Genomic DNA, 23,015 nt, shown 5'->3' with positions numbered 1-23,015 from the left:
GTGGAAATGTGGCACCATTGCTTCAAATGAGATGGAGTGTGGGCAGTGAAGGTCATACCTGACCTGCAGTTTTTAAATGGAGATGACTTGATGTTTCCATGTCACTGTGATGAGCGAGAATTGGAGGAAGGTCTGGCAGCAGAAGCAGCTACTAAAGGACCAGAGACTCTAGAATGAATTACACCAGACTGGGAGTACCATCTACCCTTCAAGCTATAACTTCTTCATTCTCAAAAATCCTCCATGAGACATAAAGTGGGAGAAGATGTTTATAAAACATATATCTGAAGAAGACTTGTATCTAGAATATATAAACAATTCTTAGAACTCTATTTTAAGACAATCCAGTTTTTCATCTCCATCAGCCACTTCCCCAAAGAAGGTCTTACAATGGCAAATATATTGCATGAAAAGATGTGCCACATCATTAGTCATTAAGGAAAGGGAAACGAAAATCGGATTGAGACACGACTACAAAATCTACAAGTACAATTAACATTAAAATGTCTGACCGCACCAAGTTTTGGCAAGGATGTGAAGCAACTGCAACTGTCCCGAGTCTGCTGATAGACGTGTAAAATGGTACAACCACTAGGAAAAATAATTTGGCAGTTTCTTAAAAAGGTATGTTTCCCATTCTGTGTAGGTTTTCTATTTTCAGAGAAATGAAGGCATATGTCCATACAAAGATGTGGACATGACTATTCACAGCAGCTTAATCTAGAAAAGCAAACTGGACAAAACTGAAGTGCTCATCAAAAGGTGAATGGATGAACAAATTTTAGTGTATCCATATGATGGAATATTACTCAACAACAAAAAGCAACAGACTATTGATGCACACAATAAAGTTGAATCTGAAAATTATTATGGTGAGTAAAAAAGCCATACTGTACAGAGTGTACATCCTGTTTCCATGTATATAAAATTCAGGGGATGCAAAATTAAAGTGACAGGAAGCAGAGGAAACAAAGGCAAAAATGAACTATTGAGACTTCATGATGGTAAAAAGCTTTTGCACAGCAAAGGAAACTATCGACCAAACCAAAAGACAACTGACAGAATGGAAGAAGATATTTGCAAATGTCTTGTCAGATAAAGGGCTAGTACCTCAAATCTATAAAGAACTTACCAAACTCAACACCCCAAAAAAGAAAGGCTAGTACCTCAAATCTATAAAGAACTTACCAAACTCAACACCCCAAAAAAGAAATAATCCAATCAAGAAACGAGCAGAACACAGGAATAGACATTTCTCCAAAGAATACAAGCAAATGACCAACAGACACATGAAAGAAATCTCAATATCACTTGGCATCAGGGAAATACCAATCAAAACCATAATGAGATACCACCTCACACTGGTCAGAATGGCTAGAATTAACAAGTCAGGAAATGACAGATGTTGGTGAGGGTGAGGAGAAAGGGGAACCCTCTGGCCCTGTTGGTGGGAATGCAAACTGGTGGAGCACTCTGGAGAACAATTTGAAGGTTCCTCAAAAAGTTGGAAATAGAACTACCCTATGACCCAGCAATTGCACTACCAGCTATTTACCCCAAAGACACAAATGTAGTGATCCAAAGGGACACATGCACCCCAATGTTTCTAGCAGCAATGTCCACAATAGCCAAACTATGGAAGGAGTCCAAATGTCCATTGACAGATGAATGCATAAAGAAGATGTGGTATATACATGGAATGGTATAGATGTGGTATATATAAGGGAATACTACTCACCCATCTAGAAATATGAAATCTTTCCATTTGCAATGATGTGGATGGAACTGGAGGGTATTATGCTAAGCAAAATAAATCAGAGAAAGACAGTTATCATGTGATCTCACTCATCTTAGGCATTTATAAAACAAAACAGTCATTTTATCATAGGGGAAGAGAGGAAGAATGAAAGAAGATGAAAGAGAGGTAGACAAACCATAAGAGACTCTTAATCATAGGAAACCAACTGAGGGTTGCTGGAGGGGAAGTGGGTGGGGGGATAGGGTAACTGGGTGATGGACATAAAGGAGGGCACATGATGTAATGAGCACTGGGTATTATATGAGACTGAGGAATCCGTGGCCCCTATCTCTGAAACTAATAATAATTTGCATGCAAATTAATTAAATTTAAATAAAAATAAAGAGCACCCTTGCACAAAACTAAATAAATCAAGCAAGCAAGCAAGCAAGCAACAGTGATTACCTGGTGACAGGATGGTTGAGGGAGGGAAGGATTATAAGGGCATTAGGGAACTTTTGAGGATGATGTCTGTGTGTCAAACTCATCAAATGGTGTTTGTTTAAAAAAAAAAAAACTTTCTCCTAAAGATGATAAGGGGGTGTGGTATTTGGCACATTTGGCACTCTTATTCTGGAAAATTCTATTCCCCTTCTTGGCATTCACAGAGAGGTAATCCATCAAGGCTTCCAAATTATGTTTAAAAATATATCTATCTATATATCTATCTCTCTCTCTATAGATAGAGAGATAGATAGACCTATTTTAGAGAGAAGATGAGCAGGGAGGAGAGACAGAGGAAGAAGGAGAAGCAGAGTCTTTGCTGAGCAGGCTGCCTGACATGGGACTTGATCCCAGGTTTCTGGTATCATGATCTGAGCCAAAGGCAGAGGCTTAACTGACTGGGCCACCCAGGTGTCCCCAAATTATCTTTTGTAAACAAAATGGAATGAGGTATACATTTTGCGGTGCATTCTCCTATAGGCCTGCTGCTAACTTTGGAACTGAAAGTCATCCTTTGTCCCCAGCAGATGAGGAAAATGAAAGGCAATGTGACTGGTCTAAGGTCCCTTCTCAGGTCATGGCCAACCCAATGGTTTTTCCCTCCCAGATTCCAACTGTGGGTTGATGCTCAGTTCACTGGAACATCTGGCTTCCTAAGCCCTTCATAAATGTCCATTATTTTTTTGGTGTGTGTTTTCCCTCTGAGGGCTGGATTGAGACCATTTTCTCTAGTTCAGAGTTTTCAAGGACACTCTCAGAAACCAGTCTCACTTTTCAGTGCAATGGTATTCCTCCTTCCACTGTATCGCCAGGTCATAGCTCTTTTTCCTCCTGAGCCCGTTTGTTCCTTGGTGCCTTTATCCCAAATCTATACCCAGCCAGCCTCACCCCTCCAGAGTCCGCATGAGCCAAGTGTCAGGCCCTGTTTTTTGCTACACCCTTAGGCTGTACTGATGCCTCACTCTAATCTCCCTGAGGGTTCAGGTTAAAACTTGTGTGAGCACTTGTAAAATCCTTTGGGAAATCAGTGTAGTTTGCAGCAGTGCCTCATGCCACTCCCCTCACAAGCTCCTCCAGCCCATTTTTGTGGATTTCCAAGTAACCCTGTGCACCACACTCAGGGTGGCCACCAGCGCCTGCCTCTGCCCACATGTCAGGGCTGACTCAGGAACTCAGGCTCCCACCATACCCATTTTCAGTTTCAGCCATCCCTCTTAAAAGGAGTTTGTGCTCTGCACACATCACAGAGATCCAGGAGGAAAGAAGAAAGGGAAGCCACTGGCCTAATGAAACCCATACACTATTGACGCCTTCCATCCTGACTCAACCTACTGAGGAAGAGAATGTGAGGAGACCCTTGCAGGTGTGGACAAAGCCCTGTCCTTGCTGTTCATTTTCCTGGCTTTCAAAATGCCTCTTTGTTGCTGTCAAACTGGTGCTGATAAATCACTATTTTGTGCTGAAAGCGGTGAACATTTTTGGATTGGACCGCTGACACCTTGTTTCTCCATGTGGTCCATGAACAAGTGGTTTTGGCATACGGAAAACCAAGGAATACAGATGTTGTGAAAAGAAGGGCCATATGTACCCCAAGGTTCATAGTAGCAATGTCCACAATAGCCAAACTGTGGAAAGAGCCAAGATGCCCTTCAACAGAGGATGGATAAAGCAGCTTTGGTCCATATATACAATGGAATATTACTCAGCCATCAGAAAGGATGAATACCTAACTTTTGCATCAACATGGATGGAACTGGAGGAAATGGTGCTGAGTGAAATAAGTCAAGCAGAGAAGGTCAATTAGCATATGGTTTCACACGTGGAACCCAAGGATTAACATGGAGGACATTGGAGGAAGGAAAGGAACAGTGAATTGGGGGAAATATGAGTGGGAGATGAACTGAGAGACTGTGGACTCTCAGAAACAAGCTGAAGGTTTTGGAGGGGAGATGTGTGGGCCTGGTGGGGGTTATTAAGGAGGGCACATATTTCATGGAGCACTTGTTGTTGTACATAAAACAATCTTGGAACACTGCAACAAAAACTAATGATACATTTAATGGTGACTATCATTACACAATAATGAAAAAAATCAAGGGATATGTTCAAGAAATCTGAGCATCCACCTCCATGTTCAAAGACAATTATTTCTTCTCCTTCTCCTCCTCCTCCTCCTCCTTCTTCTTCTTATTCTGTTTCTTCTTCATCAAGCATTAATTACAACAGGCAAGACACTGTAAACAACCATGCTCATTAGTGTTGACAGGGTAAAGAGGAGTTTAAATCTATATTAGGATATTATTTATTCATAGGAAAGGAAATCATGACAAATGTGATGAAACCTGGACTTTTAAGCCATGTGAAAATAAGTGAGAGGAAGGCCAAAAGCTAAGTGTATGCAGGAATAGAGATATAGAAAGATACTACAAAAAAGATATATTTTCCCCTTTTATGTGGAATCTGAAACCAAGAAGAGAAAAGGAGAAAAGCAAACTCAGCAAAAGCCTTCAGATTGAAGGAGCCAGAAGCAGAGGGCAGAGGGTGGGGCAGGGATTGAGTGAATCATGGAGAGCTACAAACTTCCAGTTGTAAGAGAAAGATATAAGAGGGACGTCATGTACAACCTTATGACTACAGTTCATACTGCTCGATGGTGTATTTGAGAGGTGTTAAGAGAGGCCATCTGGAGAGATCTCATCACACAAAGAAGAACATTTCCTTTCTTTGCTCTTTCTTTTCTCTTTGTATCTCTAAGAGGTGATGGTGGTCAACTTATTCTGGTCATCCTTTTAGGGCCTAGGAAAATTAAATCATTGTGTTGTGTAGCTGAAATGGTGCTCAGTGTCAATTCCTTCAATACAACTGGAGCCAAGGATATTTTACCATTCATAATGAACCTCAGGAAAGTTGACTTGGCAAAGGAATGACAGGTAAACCAAACTGAAAACAGCAGAACCTAAAGTCGGTAGGTTATGATAGGCATAGTGACATCCAGGCCACGTGCATCAACACTGGGTTCTGAGTTGAAAAATCAGTGAATGAAAATTCAAGTAGATGAAGTAGAATGTTCAATTTGGGTTTTGTTTAAAAACATGATCAAGGAATAAAATGTCTCAAGACATTAACTCTGAAAATTACCTTCTCGCATAAAGTTGTCCTGTTTGGGGCAAGTCTGATTTTAAACCTTGAAAAAGGCACAGAAGGACAACATTTTGTTTGCTCCATGTTGTCTCAAGGAAAATGGCTGAAGTCAAATGGCTGAGATAGGACCTACCTGGAAGGGTATAAATGGTCAGATGAAATGGTCCTGTGTTCATTTCACCATCTTAGCAAATTACACTTTCCAGTGTAATTTATTGTTAGGTCATGAAGTCCATGAAGTTCAAGGAGTACATTCTAAATGTCGTGAAAGCAGTAATATCTTTGTCTAAGCTCCCTGGAACTCACCTTCCCATTTCCTTGCATCTTGTCCATCTAAAGCTCTTTAGCATGACTCAGACTCTTCCCATGAGCGCCTCCTTCCAACCCTTGGCAAACACCATTCTACTTTCTGTCCTTAGGAATCTACGTTAGGTAGGTCCTAAGAGTGGAGTCAAAGTTGGTATTTTCATGAATACTCCTTTCACTTAGCATACTATCCTCAACATTCGCCCATATGGTGGGGCATGCCAATGTTTTCTTCCTCTTTACAGAATGAATACTATCCCAATGACTGTATATACATCTTTTCCTCCCTGGACAGATACTTGGATTGCGTTCATGGGTTAGCTTTTAGGAACAACGTTGGCATGAAAAGGTGTGCTCAGATAAATCATCAAGACTACCCTGTCCATTAATTTGGTTATCTACTGCAGAAGTGCAATGACTAAAACACATGGCATTTTCAAAGTTGATTTTTATGAAGGACTGCCTTACTAATACCAAAACAATGCCCTTAAATATTCCTATCACACACAAAAAACATGGTTCCAACTTCTCTGCATCTTGGCCAACACTTGAACTTTTCGAGTATTCTAAGTATTTCCCCAGCCAGTATCCATGGCGAGTCAACTTCATGGCTATGTAATGGTATGTCATTGCTTGTTATAATTAGAATTTCCTGAAATATTATTGCTGGGAAGTATCCTTTCCATTTCATTCCATTTGTATAGATTCGAGGTTATTTCTAATTCCCATATGTACATTCACACAAAAATTTTATTTATTTATTTGTTTGTTTGTTTGTTTATTTATTTTGGTGTTGTTGAGTTTCTGAGATCTCTATATATTGTGGGTATTGAGAACCTTTCAGACCCAGGTTTGCAAACATGCTCTCCCGACTTCTGGACTGTGCTTTCCCTTGGTTGATAACGTCATTCAAGTCACAAAGATTTTAAGTGTCCTGAATGTCCCGTGTGTGAGTTTCCTTTTCTTTTCCATCCTGTGCCTTGCAGGCCGTATCCATGAAATCATTGCGCAATCCTGTTTTGTGAAGGTGAGGAAGATGGATGCCGCGGCGCTCGGAATTCAGAGATGAAACAGGATCGCTGGTGGAGGCAGGCAGCAGCAGGAACTGGAGACGCACAGGCCTGATGCTGGGGTCCTGACCAGATGCGATGGCGCGATGATAGGAATAGGTACGGTGGGCGAGCAGGAGCCGTGTACTGGAAATGGTACCCTGCCCATTTGGGGCAGCACTGTGTGTGGTGATGGCAGCAGTGAGACATAGGACTGGACATGTCCCCAAGCTCAGCCCTTCTTCAAAGGGAGCCTTTTATTGCACCCTGCTCCAGTCCTGTTTGAAGGGTTTCTTAATCCGACGAGGGACATAGACTTCTTCCACGACAAAGGGTGATGATAGTGGTGTGGTGACACCTGTCTCCGAGGAACTTCTCATCCCTCTGTCGTGAGCCACTGTGACAGGTGAGCCACTGTCTGGAGTCAGCCGCCAAGAAGGGGTTCGAATGCCTCAAGGACACTGGGAACAACCTCCAAGAGGGACCAGTCTGTCATTGCCATGCTGAGCTGAATTCAGGTAAGACCTTTGTACCGTTGTTGTGTGTTCCCAGTTCATGGTCACGTAGTTCTGCAGGTTCTTCTATGGGAGAGAGGGCAGGGCCGTGTCTGAAGGGGAGCTGGAGAGCTCTGGCACGTCCACGACTGAGATGGAGACCCTGCCCCTAGTCATCCCTCAAGTGAACAAAGGGATGGATGTCATGCAGCATCCACCTTCCAGCCACTACTATTCATGCCACCTTTCTGGAAAACTTGTAGTGAGGCCCTCGGAAAGGATGGAGGGGGCGCACCTGTAGTCGCTCCTGTGGCACGTAGGGATATTACCTGCTTGGGGTGAGAGTCACCTTGAAGAAAAAAAGGGTTTGCCCCCCCTGTCAAGAGTGCTCCGAAATGACTAGAAGGGCATGAGGACTGCAACTGGTGAAAGCCTGTTTGAAAACCTCTCTAGGGCTGAAAGGGGTAGAATGTCCTGAGCATTGCCTCCTCGTGAATAGGCTATGTCATTTCCTTGCTTGAGGGAAGAAAAGAAATCATCCCGTATTTTCCACATTGAAAATCAAGGAAACACAGAACCTTGGATTGTATTTTGTTGTTGTTGTGGAAAGTCAGTAAGCCACCGTACAGTACCTCCTCAGCTTCCGAGGTAGTGCCCAGCTGTTCCTCAGTTGCGTTTCGCCCCCAGTGCTCATCCCATCGCATGCCCTCCTTTATGCTCCTGCCCGAATCGTCCCCCAAACCCCCACCCACCTCCCCTCCAGCAACCCTCTGCTTGTTTCTTTGCTTTTTTTTTAATTTAATTTTTCTTTATTTTCAGCATAACAGTATTCATTATTTTTGCACCACCCCCAGTGCTCCGTGCAATCCGTGCCCTCTATAATACCCACCACCTGGTACCCCGACCTCCCACGCCCCCGCCCCTTCAAAACCCTCAGATTGTTTTCCAGAGTCTATAGTCTCTCAAGGTTCACCTCCCCTTCCAGTTTTCCCCAACTCCCTTCTCCTCTCTAACTCCCCATGTGCTCCCTGCTATTTGTTAGGCTCCTCTGCTTGTTTCTTAGGGAAGAGCCTCGCATCGTTTTTCTCCCTCTCTGGTGGCTTCCCATTCAGTTTTCCCTCCCTTCCCCTGTGATTATCAAATGGCTTCATGCATAGGTGGAACTTAAGACCCAGGGCAGGGGATCCCAGTGGGCTTTCTTTCAGTGAGGTTATTGTGTACCTTTCCATGTTTGGCCGCATTTCGCTTTTCCTGGGAACTGACCCATTCCAGTGATATGTGTCCATTGTGTGTGGGGGGACGGGGGTTCTTCATTCTTGCTCAGGGAGTTGGGATCCTGAAGCTGGTGTCAGGAGAACCTCCTCTGTGTTCCTGTTCCCCTGGTGCCCTTGTGGGGCCTCCCTTTCCTTCTCTGGAAGACGATGAGAGATCCAGTTGTGCAGTGTTTTCCAGAAGGCCCTCTAGCTCCAGTCTTCCAGGGGCTAGAAATAGCCAGCTTTGCTTTAGTCCACCAAACACGGGGTAGCAATATTTCCTTCAACTACTTCATGAAGACACACAACCAAGTAGAATGGAAATACCAGAGGAGCGTAGCTCCAAGGGGACGTGGGTGAAATGCTTTTACGACAGCCAATATCATAGGAAGGTGTGTTTTTTCTGTGATCACAGAGGTGGGCACTGGCCTTTCCATATCAACAGATGTCACTTTTGTCTTTGGGCTCTTTCACTGATCTTTAATGTGCATTCACGTACAGCCTGAGGAGACCTGATTGGGAAACTCTCAGAGCGTAATCTCATCTTCCATCTCCTAATACCCACCTTTCAAAGACAATTTTGAAAATACAGTCTAATGGACGTAGAGTATTTTCGTCGTTTCAGTTGAAGAGTAGGGATTCAGGAGTTCTGTATGTGACTCCGTGCTCAGCACAGTAAGTGTCTTCTTAATCCCCACCCCCACCCCCTTCCACCCCTCCGCCCACCTGGTTCCCACCAGTATGTTCCCTATATTTGAGCCGGTGTTTTTTTGATCGCCTCTCTTTCCTGATTCCCTTTATTCTTTTCTGTTTCTGAAAAGTCACACATGAATCAAAGCCCATGTTAACAAAACACCCACGGATGTTAAGTCTTCCGTCTGTATCTTGGTCTGTGTGAATTGTGGAGAAGAGACCACCAGGTTCGGTCCACAGTGGCTCCCAGGGTTCCCCATCCCTGCTCTGTACCTGCCTGTCTCTCCTCTGAGCGGTTGCTGAAAGGTTTCTGACCAAGGGAACATAGGGCAAGAGATGGTCTTTGACAGCTTCAAGCTTTCATGACCAAACCCGTTGTCACTTCCCTGGGACTCTCTTGTGTTCCATCGCTTTCTGCCCAGTACCCCGGAACTTGGCAAGCCAGCACTGGTGTTTCGAATGGCCTTGCACAGAGGCCACAGTGGAAGCAGCGTAGGAGTGCCCAGGCTACTAGGGAGAAAGGGACTCAAGCTCAGGATTTCGCTTCCACTGAACAAACTGTCTTTCCTGCCATCCTGCCTCCCTATACTCTGGAGGAGAAGAGGAGGAGAGGCCTGTGGGGGGTGGACCAAGCCCTGCCTGGCTGTTGATCTTCCTGACAATCAAACACCTGTTTGTGGCTGCCAGACGGTTGCGCATCGATCTCTTCCTGGTGGTGAAAGAGAGGACGTTTTGTCCAGTGGTCCGCTGGCAAGTTGTCTCTCCGTGTGCTCCGGGGACAGGTGGCCGGGGCATTAGCTGCGAGCATGCTGGAAGTGCAGAGTGTCAGGTCCCTCCCAGGGGTACTCAGTCGGAATCTGCCCTTTGCCGAGAAACCCTGGGCATCAGAGCCTGAGAGGGTCGTCCCCCCAAAAGCACTGTGGAATGTTCCACAGAGGGAACGCGAATGGGCCACCTTGATCCACCAGCGGGGAAGGGGTGGTTGTTTCCTGGGCCCTTTGGGCCATTTCTCTCTGCCGAGAACCCCCTGAAGGGTTGATTCCCCAGTGGCCCTGGTGGGGATGGTTCTGGGAGAAAGGAAAGAACACCCCCCAGGCTGGGACTTAGAGTCGAGATGGAAGCTAAGCCTGCACCCAACAGCAGGAGCTCCAACTCGCCCAGGCTGAGCGACTGCTCAGGAGCTCTGTGTTGTGCTTTGGCTAGGTCCTTATGTGTCAGCTGATGGTATTGGGGATTTTTTTTTTGTGTGGTGCTGGATCCTGTCTTCTTAGCTTCCCTGGCGCTGTATCTGCAAGGTTGGGGACCCTTGGCGTGTCCTTTTGCTTCCATGTAATTTTGGACATCCTCTTTGGATTCCGGGTTGACCCAGTGCTGGTTGGGTAGCATGTAATTGAACTTCCATGGATTCGTGGTCTCTCCAGGGTTGCTCTTAGGGTTCATTTGGCGTTCCGTAGCATCGTGCTGAGAAAAGATGCGTGGGATGATATCCATCTCTTGGAGTTTGTTGAGACTTGGGTTGTGCCCTAACGTGTGATCTACTCTGGAGAATGTTCCATGTGCACTGGAAAGCACTGCGGATGCTGCTGTTTCAGGGTGGAAGGTTCTGCATCTACGTGTTGAAACGGGTGCATCCCTCAAAGCCATAGATTCCTTGTTGATTGTCAGTTTGGATCCTGTGTCCATTAGCAGATGTGGGGTGTTAGAGTCCCCCACTGCATGGTACTGCTGTCAAAGGTGACTTAATTTGTTATGCACTGTTGGATGCCTTTGGGTGCTCCCCTGGTGCGTGTCTACATATTTCGAGATGTTCTCTCCTATTACATGGCCTCCCTTGCGAGGAAGTAGTGTCCTTCTCTGTGGCTTCGTACCTCCCCCCTTCGGTTCAGAGTCTGTTGTGTCTGGAGAGAAGGATTCCTACCCTTGCTTCGTTTCACATCCATTTGCATGATAGATGCTTCTCCCCTGCTCACATTCCCTGTGTGTGTTGGTCTACCGTGTCAGGCGAGTTCCCCATTTCAGACAAGTGAGTGGAACATGGGTGTGTCACCTGGTGGATGATGGAGACCAGGGACTTCAGAACCACCTGGACCTGACAGTGCCCTTGGCCAGCCAGGAGAGTGTGGGGTTTCTCTGGTCAAGGATCCGAACCTTTATCCTGGCAAGGGAGAACCAATCTCTGCTCCATCAGGCCCCAGCCAGGGAGCAGTGGCTACCATGGACCTGACCAAGAGGGTCAGGGGCCTGAAGGGCCCCACGGCCTTGCCAAGAACTGCGTAAGGAAATGCAGGATGGCTGGACATCCTAGCTCCTAGGTCAGCATAGATGTGAATAGAGCCAGGGACACCTCCCAGTTTCTTTAGTTTTTCTCCAGCCTCACCCAAAAGAAGCAGGGAAAAAAAGGATCCAGAGATCCTGGATAAGGATCCCAGGGGGATTCCAGTCTTGGTAAAGGGTGAACCTGGAGAGCCTATAGGGAAACTGAGGACGGGATGTCCTGCCTGCCCTTCTTCCATTTACAAAATATCTTCCTCAGGTTTTGGAGCTTCCACAGGCAGGGTTGGATCTCTTTGCATGTGTTTTCCCTACATCGTGCTGATGCAATTCAGGAGACTGAACTCGACAACCGTCAGTCCCAAATACTGGGTCCAAACCCACACAAGCACACGCACACATAGCATATCCCCAAGGAAGCAAGACATCGTCCTCCTTGCTTTAGAGGGGAGAGAAGCAGCCCCTCTCCTGGGCAGCACATAGTTCTGGGGAGGGGAAGGAACTCTCCAGGACTCTCCTGGTCAGGGTATGTTGCCTTCCTGGGGAAGGACCTGCAACGTCTCCATCTCAGGGGTCCTGAGGGCTGTCTCTGCTGTTTGCCCAGATGCCTGACACAGAAATGAACCTGTCCTCTGAGGAAACGGCATTTGGAGGTGCCACCAGTATTGAGTAGTGCCACCAGAAGTGAGGAGGGCTGGCTCCTCTCCTTTCTGCCCCATTGAATAGCTGCTGACTCTGTAAGATTTCTGGGTTCAGGAATGAAGAAGAGAGTCTGTACACGTTGTACATTACCGTAGGAAATAAAAGAACCAAACGCACACGTGGGCAGGTAGAGGAGAAAATAAAAACCTTTATTATTATTATTATTATTATTATTATTATTACTATTACTATTTTGGTAAGAAAACTTGAATCCCAAGGGTTCTCATTCCTTTTTGTTGTTGTTGTTGTGGTGGTTAAATAACAACCCTTTATTTATATTCAATATTGCCCCCTCCAGAACAAGTAATTCTGTAGGGGAGAGGAAGGGGTGTTGAGCAGCGGATGGGGCTCGTGCACCACAAGTAGCCCAGGGGCCGAGGGGCAATCCTTGGCTCAGCCAGTGTGCACGGGTTCAGGTCTGATGGTGGCTGTAGCCAGTGGTCCTGGTGCTTGTGTTCTGCTGGCCAGCTAGGACCGCGGCTCCAGCTGGCATGACAGGGTGTAGCTAAGGACAGAGGGACACCTGTGAGTTGAGCAGCAGCTGGCATTCAGGAGTCCCTCCCAGGGTTTTCCCACAGCTGGTGTCTGGCTGCCCAGGGAGCCCTAGAAGGAGGATCCCAGGCGGGGCCAGCAGAAAGAGTCCACCCCGCCGTCACCTGACCCAGCTCCTGAGTGGGCCTCACCTGTCATCCTCGCTGAGCCGCTCCACAGCCCAGAACCAGGCCGTGAATGGATGCTGGGGCTCTAGGCAGTAATTCTCTGCCGCCGCCTGGAGCAGCATGATGTCCGTGAGGACTCGGTATTCCTGGGCCGGGAGAGAGGCACAGGATGCACCCCGAGCCTGGGTGGGGAAGCTACAGGGCCAGGTGAGGGCCGAGCAGCGGGACAGGGGACGGGTCCTGGGTCTTGGCACACATGACCACCCTCCTGCATGCAACTTCATCTGGTCCCAAACTGTTCTCAGAGGCTAGTAGAATTAGCCCCTCCTCCATCAAGGGAAGTTCTCCTTGATGCCCTTCTGGATCCCTACTGACTGACTCGATGGGTCCTGCACTTCATTCTTAGCAACCTGTCCCAGGAAATGGGAGATGGAGGGGAGTGGATGGAGCCAAGCAATGTTCTTCCCAGGGGCGTCTCTGATAGGGGTTGCCTGCCCTTCCCTACAGCCTGGGCTACGTATGCTCACCTTATTCTTTTTGCGGTGGTTGATCTCATTGCCCTGGAAAGCAGACAACCGTTGTCCTTCAGAAAGAGGCCCCCGGTCAGTCCTAGCACCTTACACCCGCCCGTTCTGAGGCTGCGCGTAGGCCAGGACCCAGGAGGGGGCCGCCAAGCCACACACACAATGAGACTGGGGTTAGGGCAAGCCCTGGGGTCCAGAGGAAGGAAGACTGGGGGCTGGTGAAAGGGCTCCAGGTCAGCCCCCCTGCAGCACAACAGTCTGTGGTGACTGAAGGGAGCGGCAGACGCCTCAGGCAGGCAGGGCCTGCTGGGCTCCTGAAGTGTGGCTGATGTGCAGGGTCCTGACTTCACTGTCCCCGACAGGCAAGGTCTGAGGGAGAGGCTGCAGCCCATGCACACAGAGCGCATGCAGCTTCACCTTCAGGATGCGCTGGTGCTTGCCCAGTCTTGGGCCACCCGTCTGGGTGCAGACTCCCTTCCCTCAGCACGGAGATGGGCGCAGAGTCCCTTCCCTCAGCACTGAGATGGGCAAGAGATGCCAGTTCTTAGGGGCGGCTGTGAGGCTGTGGGGAAGGGAGGTCTCCGAAGGACTCAGAGCTCAGGGCTCAGTCCGGGGACTCTCTGCTCCCTGTCCTCAGGACTCTGGTCCCTCCTCCACAATCCTCAGGCTCACCCACCTCCAGGTAGTCCTCCATTGCTGTATCCAGCACCACCAGGTCGCAGAGGAAAGTGCCAAGGTATGGGACGACACCCTGTGTCATGAGGGGTAGGTTTGGGATGGATGAGTCCCTGCTGTCTGGTGCCCACAGGGGCCCTCCCCGAAAAGACTTCAGCGTCCTGGCCCACCCCACTTTCCCACATGGAAAAGGGCCTAGGACCCTTAGTTGCTTCCCCTGGATTCGCTTTCCCCTCACCCTCCCAGAACATCAGACTCCTCCTAATCCCCTCCAGGGCCTGCTTTTTGAAATTCAAAAAACCCCTGGCTATGGAGCCCTGGGCCCCTCCCCAGCCCCAAATCCATTCTCTACCCAGCCTGCTAGACTACTTCCTCCTGGTCACTGGGGGAAGAAGACATTGAGCAACTGTGGTGGCAGGAGGTGGAGCTGGAGTGGCAGGTCCCACCTGTCCTGATCTGGATGCTTCTAGCCCTCAGGGAGGAGCCCCTCTCCCCTGGCCTTGGAGGCCCTGTCCCTCAGGCACACTCACCTTCTTGGGCAGCCCCTCCCGCGCTCTCTGCAGCTGCCTTCACCAGGCTGGCCAGTTTATTCGAGGGCCGCGTCTAGAGGGGCCAAGGACAAGATCCTTGAGAGCAGAATAGCCTCAGTCCCCTTGCGCCCACCGTCTTTGACTGCAGACCCTAGCCGTCCGACCTACGTCTGCTGATACTGACGCTCCATTCCCCTGAAGCATGCCACGAGTCCTTGTAGAACAATCTCAGCTCCCCCATTCAGTCCATGGGGGACCTGGAGCTTGGAGCCTGGCCTCCCTGAGCCTGTTTTTCCCATGGGCAGAAGGGGGAACTCCACCTACCTCCTGTGGTCTCCTGAGCACTCAGGATCCTCTTAGGATCATCATTTTTGTGGCCCACAACCCATCCCCACCCCATCTGTGAGCAGGGGCCTGTCCTCTGGGCTGTCCGCGTTCATGTGGGCCCCCAGGTGGACCTTCTCGGTGGACACAGAGAGACCTGAAATCTAGCCTAGGGAGTGTGGATGGGCAGCACCCGCTTGTCCCCAGCCCCAGGGGGAATCTTCAGCCCAGGCTGTCAGCACATTCCTGCCAAAGGCTTCTGCTCCCCGAGGAATGCTTCAGGCCATTCCCTACTTCATCCACACAGGATCATGCCTCCTCACACCCCTCTCCTGTCCTTGGAGCCCTGCACCTCCCGTGCTACCTTGATGAGTAGTTCCCTGCCCTGGGGGTTGTCTTCTCTGCAGAGCTTTTGGAATGTTCGGAAGCTCTTCCTGGAAGAGAGGGAAAGAAGTTAGGCTCAGGGGAGTCCTAAGGTGGCAGGGTAGAGTGCGAGTCCCTTTTCTTGGAGAAGCCCCGCATGTCCACGGGGCTGGCTGAGGGTTTGCTCTGGGCTGCTCTGAGCACTGGGATCTTCGTAGGACATGGGAGGGAGTTTCTCCTGGGCGTCCCCCTGGGCGTCCCTTCCCAGCTTAATTGAACAGCTCGGTTTGGGTGGGGTTCTGGCTGAACCATGGGCAGAGACTTCAGTGGCTGCCAAGTCACCACGTGGAAATATGGGATTCAGCTGAGGCCAGGGTGGGGCATGGAGGACATTGGATTTCTCAAGCAAGAGGCCTGGTGGCCTGTTCCCCAGGAAGGCTGAGAGGAGCAGCCCCGGGCCCAGGTCCTTTGGTCGGGGTTTGCTGCCTCCCAGGAGGTCCAAGCTGACTGAGGGGGGCAAAGGACAGGCCTGTGGGAGATCCCGCCTCCATCCTGGTCCCTCCTGCAGAGAAGCCTCCTCACCTGGAAACGTTGTCCCATGTCCTCTGCAGGCGGTGGATGGAGGCACTCTGCAGAGCCGCCAGGATGGCACGCAGGGAGGAGTAGTTCCCTAGGATCTGACAGGCCTGGGGGAGGGAAGAGAAGGAGCTGTCAGTGGGAGAGCAGGAGCCCCAGATGCTCGAGAGCTTTAGTGCCCCCCTCGGTTTAGGGCTCCCCCACGGGTGAAGCTGATGTCCAGGGAGCTGCAGAAGGGCACAGGTCAGCCCTAAAGAGGAACACTGCTGGCGCTGGCGAGAGGGAGGATTTTCCCTCACTGCAAAGGAGGAGTCACGTGGGAACTGAGCGTCCCAACGTTGGGCCATGCCCCCGGGAGGAAGAGCCTAGGGACCACAGGCCTTAGAGCAGGGCCTTCAGCCCTGAGAAGGGAGCAAGACAGAAGAGCAGTTCCCGAGGCTCAGGAGAGCCTCAGGGAGCTGGGCCTCCCACAGCATACCTTGGCCACCCGGATCCAGTGGCCCACCACCACGGCCCTGTCCCGGGCTGTCATGCTTGGGTCGCCAAGGCACGTGGTGACGATGCAGCTGGCCACAGCATTGAACTGGGCGATGGTGGCCCGGACTGTGGGTGCCAGGTGCTCGTTGCCAGGCCTGTTCCTCCGGGACCAGACGGAGCCCAGGCACTGATGGGGCACCACCTTCTTGAACAGCTCCTAGGGGACAGGGGGAGGTGTGTTGAGCCCCACACACATGTTCGCCCATGCAAGGCTCATGTCCTCGGGAGGGGTCCCAGGTCAGAGCTGGGAGCTCAGGAGGCTGCGAATGTGGCCGGAGCCTGCTTAGAGAGCCTGGACTTCATGCCCCTCTTCTTCTCCGAGGGAAGCCAGTGCGGGATGCCCCAGGAGCCAAGAGAGGCAAGGGAAGGGAGGAAGGCGTGTGCACCCTGATCATTCCATGTCCAGGGGGCCGCTCCAGGTGGTGCTCCCAAGGGGGCATCTCCTCCTCCAAATGCTCCTCCCTGCGGTCCCTGTCTCCTTTCAGGTGCCCATTGTCACCTGGTGGCTGAAAGCATGGCTTTCCGTGTCTAGCCTGTCCTTCAGGACGCATCAGATGCCTAAGCCCGGTTTGATGGTGCTCAGGCTCCCAGGCAGATGGGTGGGGGCGACCCGTGGACGGGATTGCACCCAGGGAGCTGCCCTCCTCCCCGCGGGGGACCAGAGCCTTCCCATTTACGGGCTCTCGCTTCTGACTCATTGCATCTGCGTGGTACCTCTGCCTCAGTCCTTCTCCGTGCCTGTCTCCACAGTCCGCAGCTGGACAGTGAAAGCTCAGGTCTAAAAAACCCTGATGGGTTTCCCCGGTCGGTTAGGGCTGCAGCTGAGATCTGGCCCTATATCCTAGGAGTCCACATCAGGGAAAAGCCGGTATAGGGCAGCGGAGAGCAGAAGAAAAGCCGGCCCTGCCCTCCTGCCCTGGGGGCCCAGCTGCTCACCGCATCCATGTAGGTGAGCTGCTCTGCCACCAGCTTGGGAGGGAAGTCCAGGAGGTCAGGCTCCTTCTCTTTGAGCCGCTTCTTGGGTTGGCAGGATGCCTCTGCGGCTGGAGTGGGCTCAGTGGCAGCTGAGACAGCTGGCGTGCAAACTCCCAGGCAAGCCGATGGCCCAGCCGTCTGTGCCTCAGGACCCGGCGACCATCCGTAACCTAGGAGCCCCTGTTCCAGTTCTGGAGCAGCCGGTGGAGGGGAGGCTGGCTCGGACCCTGAAGGTGATGGCTGATGCAGAGCCAGGGTTGCCTCTCGCTCCATGGGAGGCTCTTTGGCCGGCTCAGCTGCTGGAACGCGTCGCATAGCGGACACGGGGGGGGAGTAAGGGGAACGATTCAGCCACATCACTGACACTCCATGTGCCTTTCCCTGAACAGGACGGACCCCGTGGCCTTTCAAGGAATACCCAGCCCATGAGCCCCATCCCAGATGGCCTTCCCAGCTTGCAATGCCCCTTACCCTCCGCCTCAGCCTCTGTGAGCTGCAGAAGTTGCCGCTGCCTCAGCGGAACGGGGGCATGGGTGTTCAGGTCCCGGTCATGCCACGTGACGTGCACATAGGCCCCCTTGACCTCCACATGGGCAGTGTGCAGGGACTGCCCGATATCCTGCCGTGTCTGCTCGGGCCAGGTTCCCAAGATGGGACACAGAGTGCTGGGGAAAGTCAAATGTGGGGCAGAGTCAGAGACCTGGCCTGCCCTTCCTTTTCCACGCTACTCCCACAGCACCATTCTTTCGGTGTGGGCCCCACAGAATGGCGCCAGCCCACGTGCAACCCCTCTGGAGCTGTCCTTGCTGACTGCTGACCACGTGGGATGAGGGAGGGACCTCCCATAGGTCTGTCCTTTGGCCCCTCAGTCATGCATCCTCCCTGCGGACCAGTGTCTGGGCTTTGGTTGGAGGCCGACGGCTGAGTGGTCCGGTCCCCACCCTTTCTGTCCTTGGCCCCACTGGCGGTGGTCGGCGGAGGTGGGTATGGATAGGGGCAGGCGGAGCAAGAATGGACCATCCAAGGGATGGCTGTTGTAGGCACCAACTCAGCCCACAATGGGCTCTGCTTCCCAGAGTGCTTGGCATCCCGTCCACACCTCTCTCGGACTCTTTGGCTTCTTCAGAGGAAGCCGCCCCACTGAGCTCTCCCGTGGAAATCGAGAGTCCTGGGAGATCCATGGTTCCGAACATCCCTCGCCAGCAACATCCCCTGTCGCCTCCCACCCTGCTCTGTGGAGGCAGCAGGACCTCCTCTGGCACCCAAAGACCTATCCTGTTCTTCCTTGATCGTAGAGGTGCATCCTCGTGGTCCCAAGAGAGGTGGATCCATTCTTCCCTAGAGTAGGTCACAGAGATGCCCCATCTGATGAACGCTAGACATGCGTGCTTAGGATGTGGAGAGTGCCTATGTGACCCTGGGACGAGAATGGAGACCCAGACATTGTCTCTACGTTACCCATTCACTGCTCTTGGTGACTAGAGAGTGCCTGCATTCCTAGGTGCTTAAGAGCCATGATTGAATGAAATCATCCCAAACAAGACTTTGCAAATCCTGAGTGGCCCTTGGGCTGCTCTGCCTGCTCCCAGTGTCCCCTCGACCTGGGCACATAAAGGACCACAGTCAGGAGCAGCTAGATGGCATCTCAGAGGTCCTTTGCCAATAGGCAAGCTGCCAGCTTTCCGTTTCCTTTCTACAGACCCAGAAGGACCACAGGCCTGTGAGGGTTGAGCCTGAACGCGTCTTCCCTGGAGAGGGAAATGTTCAGCGCGAAGATGCCCAGCATGTCCAGCAGCCCTTTCTGCAGAGCCGGGCCCCAGAGAGGCGCGTGCCATGTTTCCTCCCATGACTCCCTGCAGTCGCCCTACGAGGTTCATCCTCTTAGCACCTCCACTTTTCCGGACAGGAGAGGGAAAGTCAGAGAGGTGCAGTGACATTCCCAAGACCTACAACTAGTAGACGGAAGGCTCCCCCTTGTGCTGGCTATGGGGTGGGCACTCACCTCGGGAACTGCTGATCCAGGACCTGCTGGGCTGACGTGAACATCTGATAGATGGAGCACATGGTGGTGACGTTTGAGAGGCTTCTATCCGGGAAGGATAGCAGCAGGGAATGTCCCCATCTCTGCACTGCGCCTTCTCTGAGCGCCAGCATCGTGCAGGCCTCGTCCGGGGACAGGGATGATGCCTTTTCCAGCAGGCAGACAAGGGGGCGGGGTGGGGAGCAACATAGTCAGCTTCAACGCCGTGAAGCCCCAGGAAGAGCAGGGTCTGGAGCTCAGACTGCATCCTCCCATCCCTTTGGGAACTTGGGCAAGACGACGAGGGACTTGTGTGCCCACCCAGAAAAAAGGTTCTTGGCTGAAAACCTAAAAGCAACCTCCAAAGGACCCATCTAGGCTTAAATGTACTGGTGCCTTCAACATGTGTGGTTAGCTGGACAGCAATAGCCTGTCTGTCTCTTCCCAGCCTGTATGAAGATCTGTATGTGTATGCCATGGAGTCCTGAGGAAGGAGCCCTGCTGTCGAGAGGACAAAAGAGAGGTTGAGAATCTCCAAGCCTGCTCAAGATCATCCGCGTTGGGTCTGAGATCTGTCCAAAGCATGGGCTGCATGGCATTTCGCCTATGCTGATGCGGTTTGGCCTGTTGCTGTCAGGGGCAGAAAGGTTCAGGGGGAAACCACCTTCCTTGGCAGGCCCCAGGGCAGCCAGTTGTGTCTAGTCTGGGTTGTGGCCTGGCCCCGGTCATCTCTGGGTCCTGAGACTGGCCATGAACCTGGGCCCGTTCTCACCCCAGACCAGGACTGGATGTTGTTGGTGGCCTGAGGTCCCTGCTGCTTGTCAAGGGAGGTGGAGTAGCTGAAGCCTTGCAGCAGCTCATGCCAGAGCCAGCTACCTGGGCCAGGAGGCATCGGAGGCCTTCCACCCAATCTTTGGGTCTACGGTCTGGCAGATGGAGTGACCCAAATCATCTGTGAGGACCCTTGAGGTGCCCGTTCCTTGCAGCATTGCTGCAATGGGCAAGCAATTTGAGTCACGTCAAGTTCCAGCAGCAATGCTAGACCGAGTCACTGTGGCAGACCACGTCCTTTAGGGGGGACTGTGAGGACCTAGAGGGAAAGAGCCTGTGAGCTGGTGGACCTCCTAGGATTCGATGTGTTCTGAGAGATGATACATTCCAGAAAGACCTGTAGAATGGCTTGATCCCACCGGCCCTTTGGTAGGTTCAATCACCCTATCTGGCATGAGGATTTAGAAGGGCGTGGGCCAGTTCTCCAGAACCCAGCTGGGTTCTCCACAGCTTAGCTGGCATGAGTAGGGAAAATCGTAAAACCCGTGGGAAAAGGCCCAGATACTCATGGCTTCGTGAAAAGCAACACAAGGCCAGAGGAAAGAAAACAAAACAACTTCCCCCCCCCCCCCATGCCACGGAAAGCATTCACTCTATTGTCTACCAGTCCCACGTAGGTGAAGAGTGTCTTCCTCCCTTACTTACTCATAGGTGTGGCATATGTGCGGAGGTGTGGGTTACTCTGGGGTGGGGCCGGTGGAATAGTCAAGTGGAAACACTCTGGGAAGGCCCCAGGTTTGTCCCCATCGTTGCATGGGGGCCCTGGGTGTGGAGGAGCTTCTTCCTATTCTCACCTCAGAGCAGCACTGATCCTGGGTGGCCTGGGACACCTGACCCTTGTCCAGCGAGTTGGAGTCGTTGAAGTCCCCAGCCAGCTCATTCACAGTCTCTGGGGTGCAGCTCTGAAAATGCAGTGCCCCATAGACACAGGGCCAAGAGCCATTAGCAGCCTCCCGGAACATTGCCACCAGGGGACACCCCCACTAGACATCGTGTTCTCCAGTTCAGGCTAAGAGGGATGGCTGAAAAGACATCGAGCAAGGAGGTAGCCAGAGGACACTCTAAGGCTCATGACTACCATGAGCCTTATCATTGTGTCAGCCCTCCCCTTTTCATCCAGCCTGCTATGACCTGGGGTATGAACATGACAGATGGGTCCAGCCTCCAACACCAGGCAGCTTGCTTCTGCCCAGGAAGGGCATATCCCTCATCCCCTGTCCCCACTTCTACAAGCACACACACACACACACACACACACACACACACAGAGAGAGAGAGAGAGAGAGACGCGCTCCCACACAGTAAGGGACAGTGGTGTGTGCCCGCTGAGGTGGGACCACAGTTGTTGCCCGCTCTCCAGTGGGCTGCCCCGAGCTGCCTTGTGTTACCTGTTGGTGTCTCCGGCCCCATGACCAGAAGCTTCGGAAAAGAGGGCTGAAGCACTGTCTGCAACTGCAGTAATGTCTCTGGCTCTGGGCTCCCGTGGGCCCAGCACCCCTGGAAGTAGGAAGACAACAACTGAACATGGTGTTCTGTCGAAGGTCTCCACTCAAGTGTGCTGGAGAGCAGGTTGCCCTTTGAAAGTGGGTGCCTGGTTACCAGAGTTCTAAGTTCGGTTGGGGCCTATCATGAAGAATATGAGGTCACGCTTTCAGGATTCTAATACCTGGGGCCCTTCTTAAAGTCACCCCCTCTCTGCAGCCCCTTCACTTGACTCTTGACCTCTCTTCCCCGGGACTGTACACTATGAGCCAAAAGTGCCAGAGGCACCATGCTCTGGAATTGGCACTCAGGTCCTCCCTTTCAGGAGACAGAGCTGAAGTCAGACGTTTGTTCTCTGTCCTTTCCCACTCCTGTGTCCTCAGTCATTGTGTGTCTCCCCTAGTGCCCACATTCCCAACCTGCATAGTGGGGACCAGGGAGAATCTAGTTCCTTGGGACATCTTAGGGTGTATGTAGACCGTATTTGTGGTATGTGTGCGACGGTGTCACGGGAATCAGAGGCACACATAGAAGGCCAGATGAATTTCAGGAAGGGGTGGGACGTGGCCTGGAGGAACACTCCGAGGAGGCCTGGGTCCCGGCTTTGTGTCGTTTTTTGGAACCGTCCCTTTTTCTCTCTTGGCGTCATTATAATGGGGCACCATGATGGGGTGGAAATGCACGCAGATGCAGACTTGGTCATCCTCGGTAGTGAAACGGTTCAGTTGTTTCCCACATAGCTTTAGAATGAGACCTCTTTCCCTCGTTCTGGTATATGAGGGGAGCAGCCTTCACAGTGGCTCCCAGGGATCCTGACCTGTGGTGGAGGCATCACTCTCCAAGCTCTGGGTGGTTAGCGAGTGGCTTCTGAGCCACACGATGTACTTACTCAACGTGATGAAATAACATGCCTCGTGTTTCTCTAGATGTCAGGCAAGGAGTTTCGCACTTTCCTAGTTTCTTTGCTCATGGTCCACTTCTCCCTTGTTCCCCTTTTCTTCTCGGACTCTGAAGCGAAAAGCATGCCCAGATGGTTGGGGCTGCCATCCATCGAGGCTCACAGTGCCAGGAACGGAGGCAGTGGCAAGGCCAACATGCGCCCAGAAACTCAGATTCTGAGTTGAATGGCTCCCCGAATGATGGGTGCTAAGTTGGGGAAAATCCTCTGCTAGTCCAGCCTCAGTCACAACCACGGGCTCACAAGTATGGTGATGTGGAGGAAGCATGCGAAATGGTGCCTCCATTCCTCTTCTGCTGCAACAACCGTGGGGGCATTCAGTCCGTGCATTTGAAGATGCAGGGTATTGGGGCAATGCCGTTGCAGAGGGACAAGAGATCGCTACCTGTCTCCCAGGCCTGAGGCCCTGT

At 51.5% G+C, this 23,015-nt stretch overlaps 2 protein-coding genes across 5 annotated transcripts; both read right to left on the bottom strand.

Moving 5' to 3' along the window:
- Positions 1-12,327: 12,327 nt before the first annotated feature.
- On the bottom strand, positions 12,328-14,556 carry LOC123392518 (ral guanine nucleotide dissociation stimulator-like). Of its 4 annotated transcripts, XR_006607238.1 has the most exons (5): positions 14,540-14,556; positions 14,011-14,085; positions 13,338-13,370; positions 12,835-12,956; positions 12,346-12,656 (listed from the first exon to the last, which is right to left on the bottom strand). XR_006607238.1 is itself a non-coding variant. In XM_045081806.1 (4 exons), the coding sequence occupies exons 1-4, from the start codon at positions 14,258-14,260 to the stop codon at positions 12,620-12,622; spliced, it is 465 nt and encodes a 154-aa protein (XP_044937741.1). In that variant the 5' UTR covers positions 14,261-14,548; the 3' UTR covers positions 12,339-12,619. The 4 variants fall into 4 exon arrangements, 3 of the variants coding, with proteins under 3 accessions (XP_044937742.1, XP_044937741.1, XP_044937743.1); XM_045081806.1 differs by having other exon boundaries at positions 12,339-12,656; positions 13,338-13,393; positions 14,011-14,548; XM_045081808.1 differs by having other exon boundaries at positions 12,347-12,656; positions 14,011-14,548.
- A 2-nt stretch (positions 14,557-14,558) lies between these two features.
- Positions 14,559-22,253, bottom strand: LOC123392544 (ral guanine nucleotide dissociation stimulator-like; the record flags this gene model as incomplete). Its single annotated transcript, XM_045081984.1, has 9 exons — positions 21,554-22,253; positions 20,960-21,067; positions 19,317-19,501; positions 17,786-17,979; positions 17,276-17,613; positions 16,281-16,496; positions 15,809-15,912; positions 15,228-15,297; positions 14,559-14,612 (listed from the first exon to the last, which is right to left on the bottom strand). Coding segments are annotated over exons 1-9 (1,407 nt in total), but the record flags the coding sequence as incomplete, so codon positions are not given.
- Positions 22,254-23,015: the final 762 nt, after the last annotated feature.

Source organism: Mustela putorius, unplaced genomic scaffold (assembly GCF_011764305.1).
Source record: "Mustela putorius furo isolate JIRA1106 unplaced genomic scaffold, ASM1176430v1.1 tig00000585_pilon_pilon_pilon, whole genome shotgun sequence".
In the NCBI taxonomy this organism is placed as follows: domain Eukaryota; kingdom Metazoa; phylum Chordata; class Mammalia; order Carnivora; family Mustelidae; genus Mustela; species Mustela putorius.
This window is presented reverse-complemented; position numbering and strand designations above follow the sequence as displayed.

What these genes read in the sequence shown, in the direction of transcription:
- LOC123392518 (XM_045081806.1), bottom strand. Translation starts at nt 14,260, where the DNA reads ATGTTCTGGGAGGGTGAGGGGAAAGCGAATCCAGGGGAAGCAACTAAG. An exon ending in CAATGGAGGACTACCTGGAG is followed by an intron (nt 13,394 to 14,010) that starts GTGGGTGAGCCT and finishes CTCTTTCTGAAG; the next exon opens with GACAACGGTTGTCTGCTTTC. An exon ending in CGGCTCAGCGAGGATGACAG is followed by an intron (nt 12,657 to 12,834) that starts GTGAGGCCCACT and finishes CTCTGTCCTTAG; the next exon opens with CTACACCCTGTCATGCCAGC.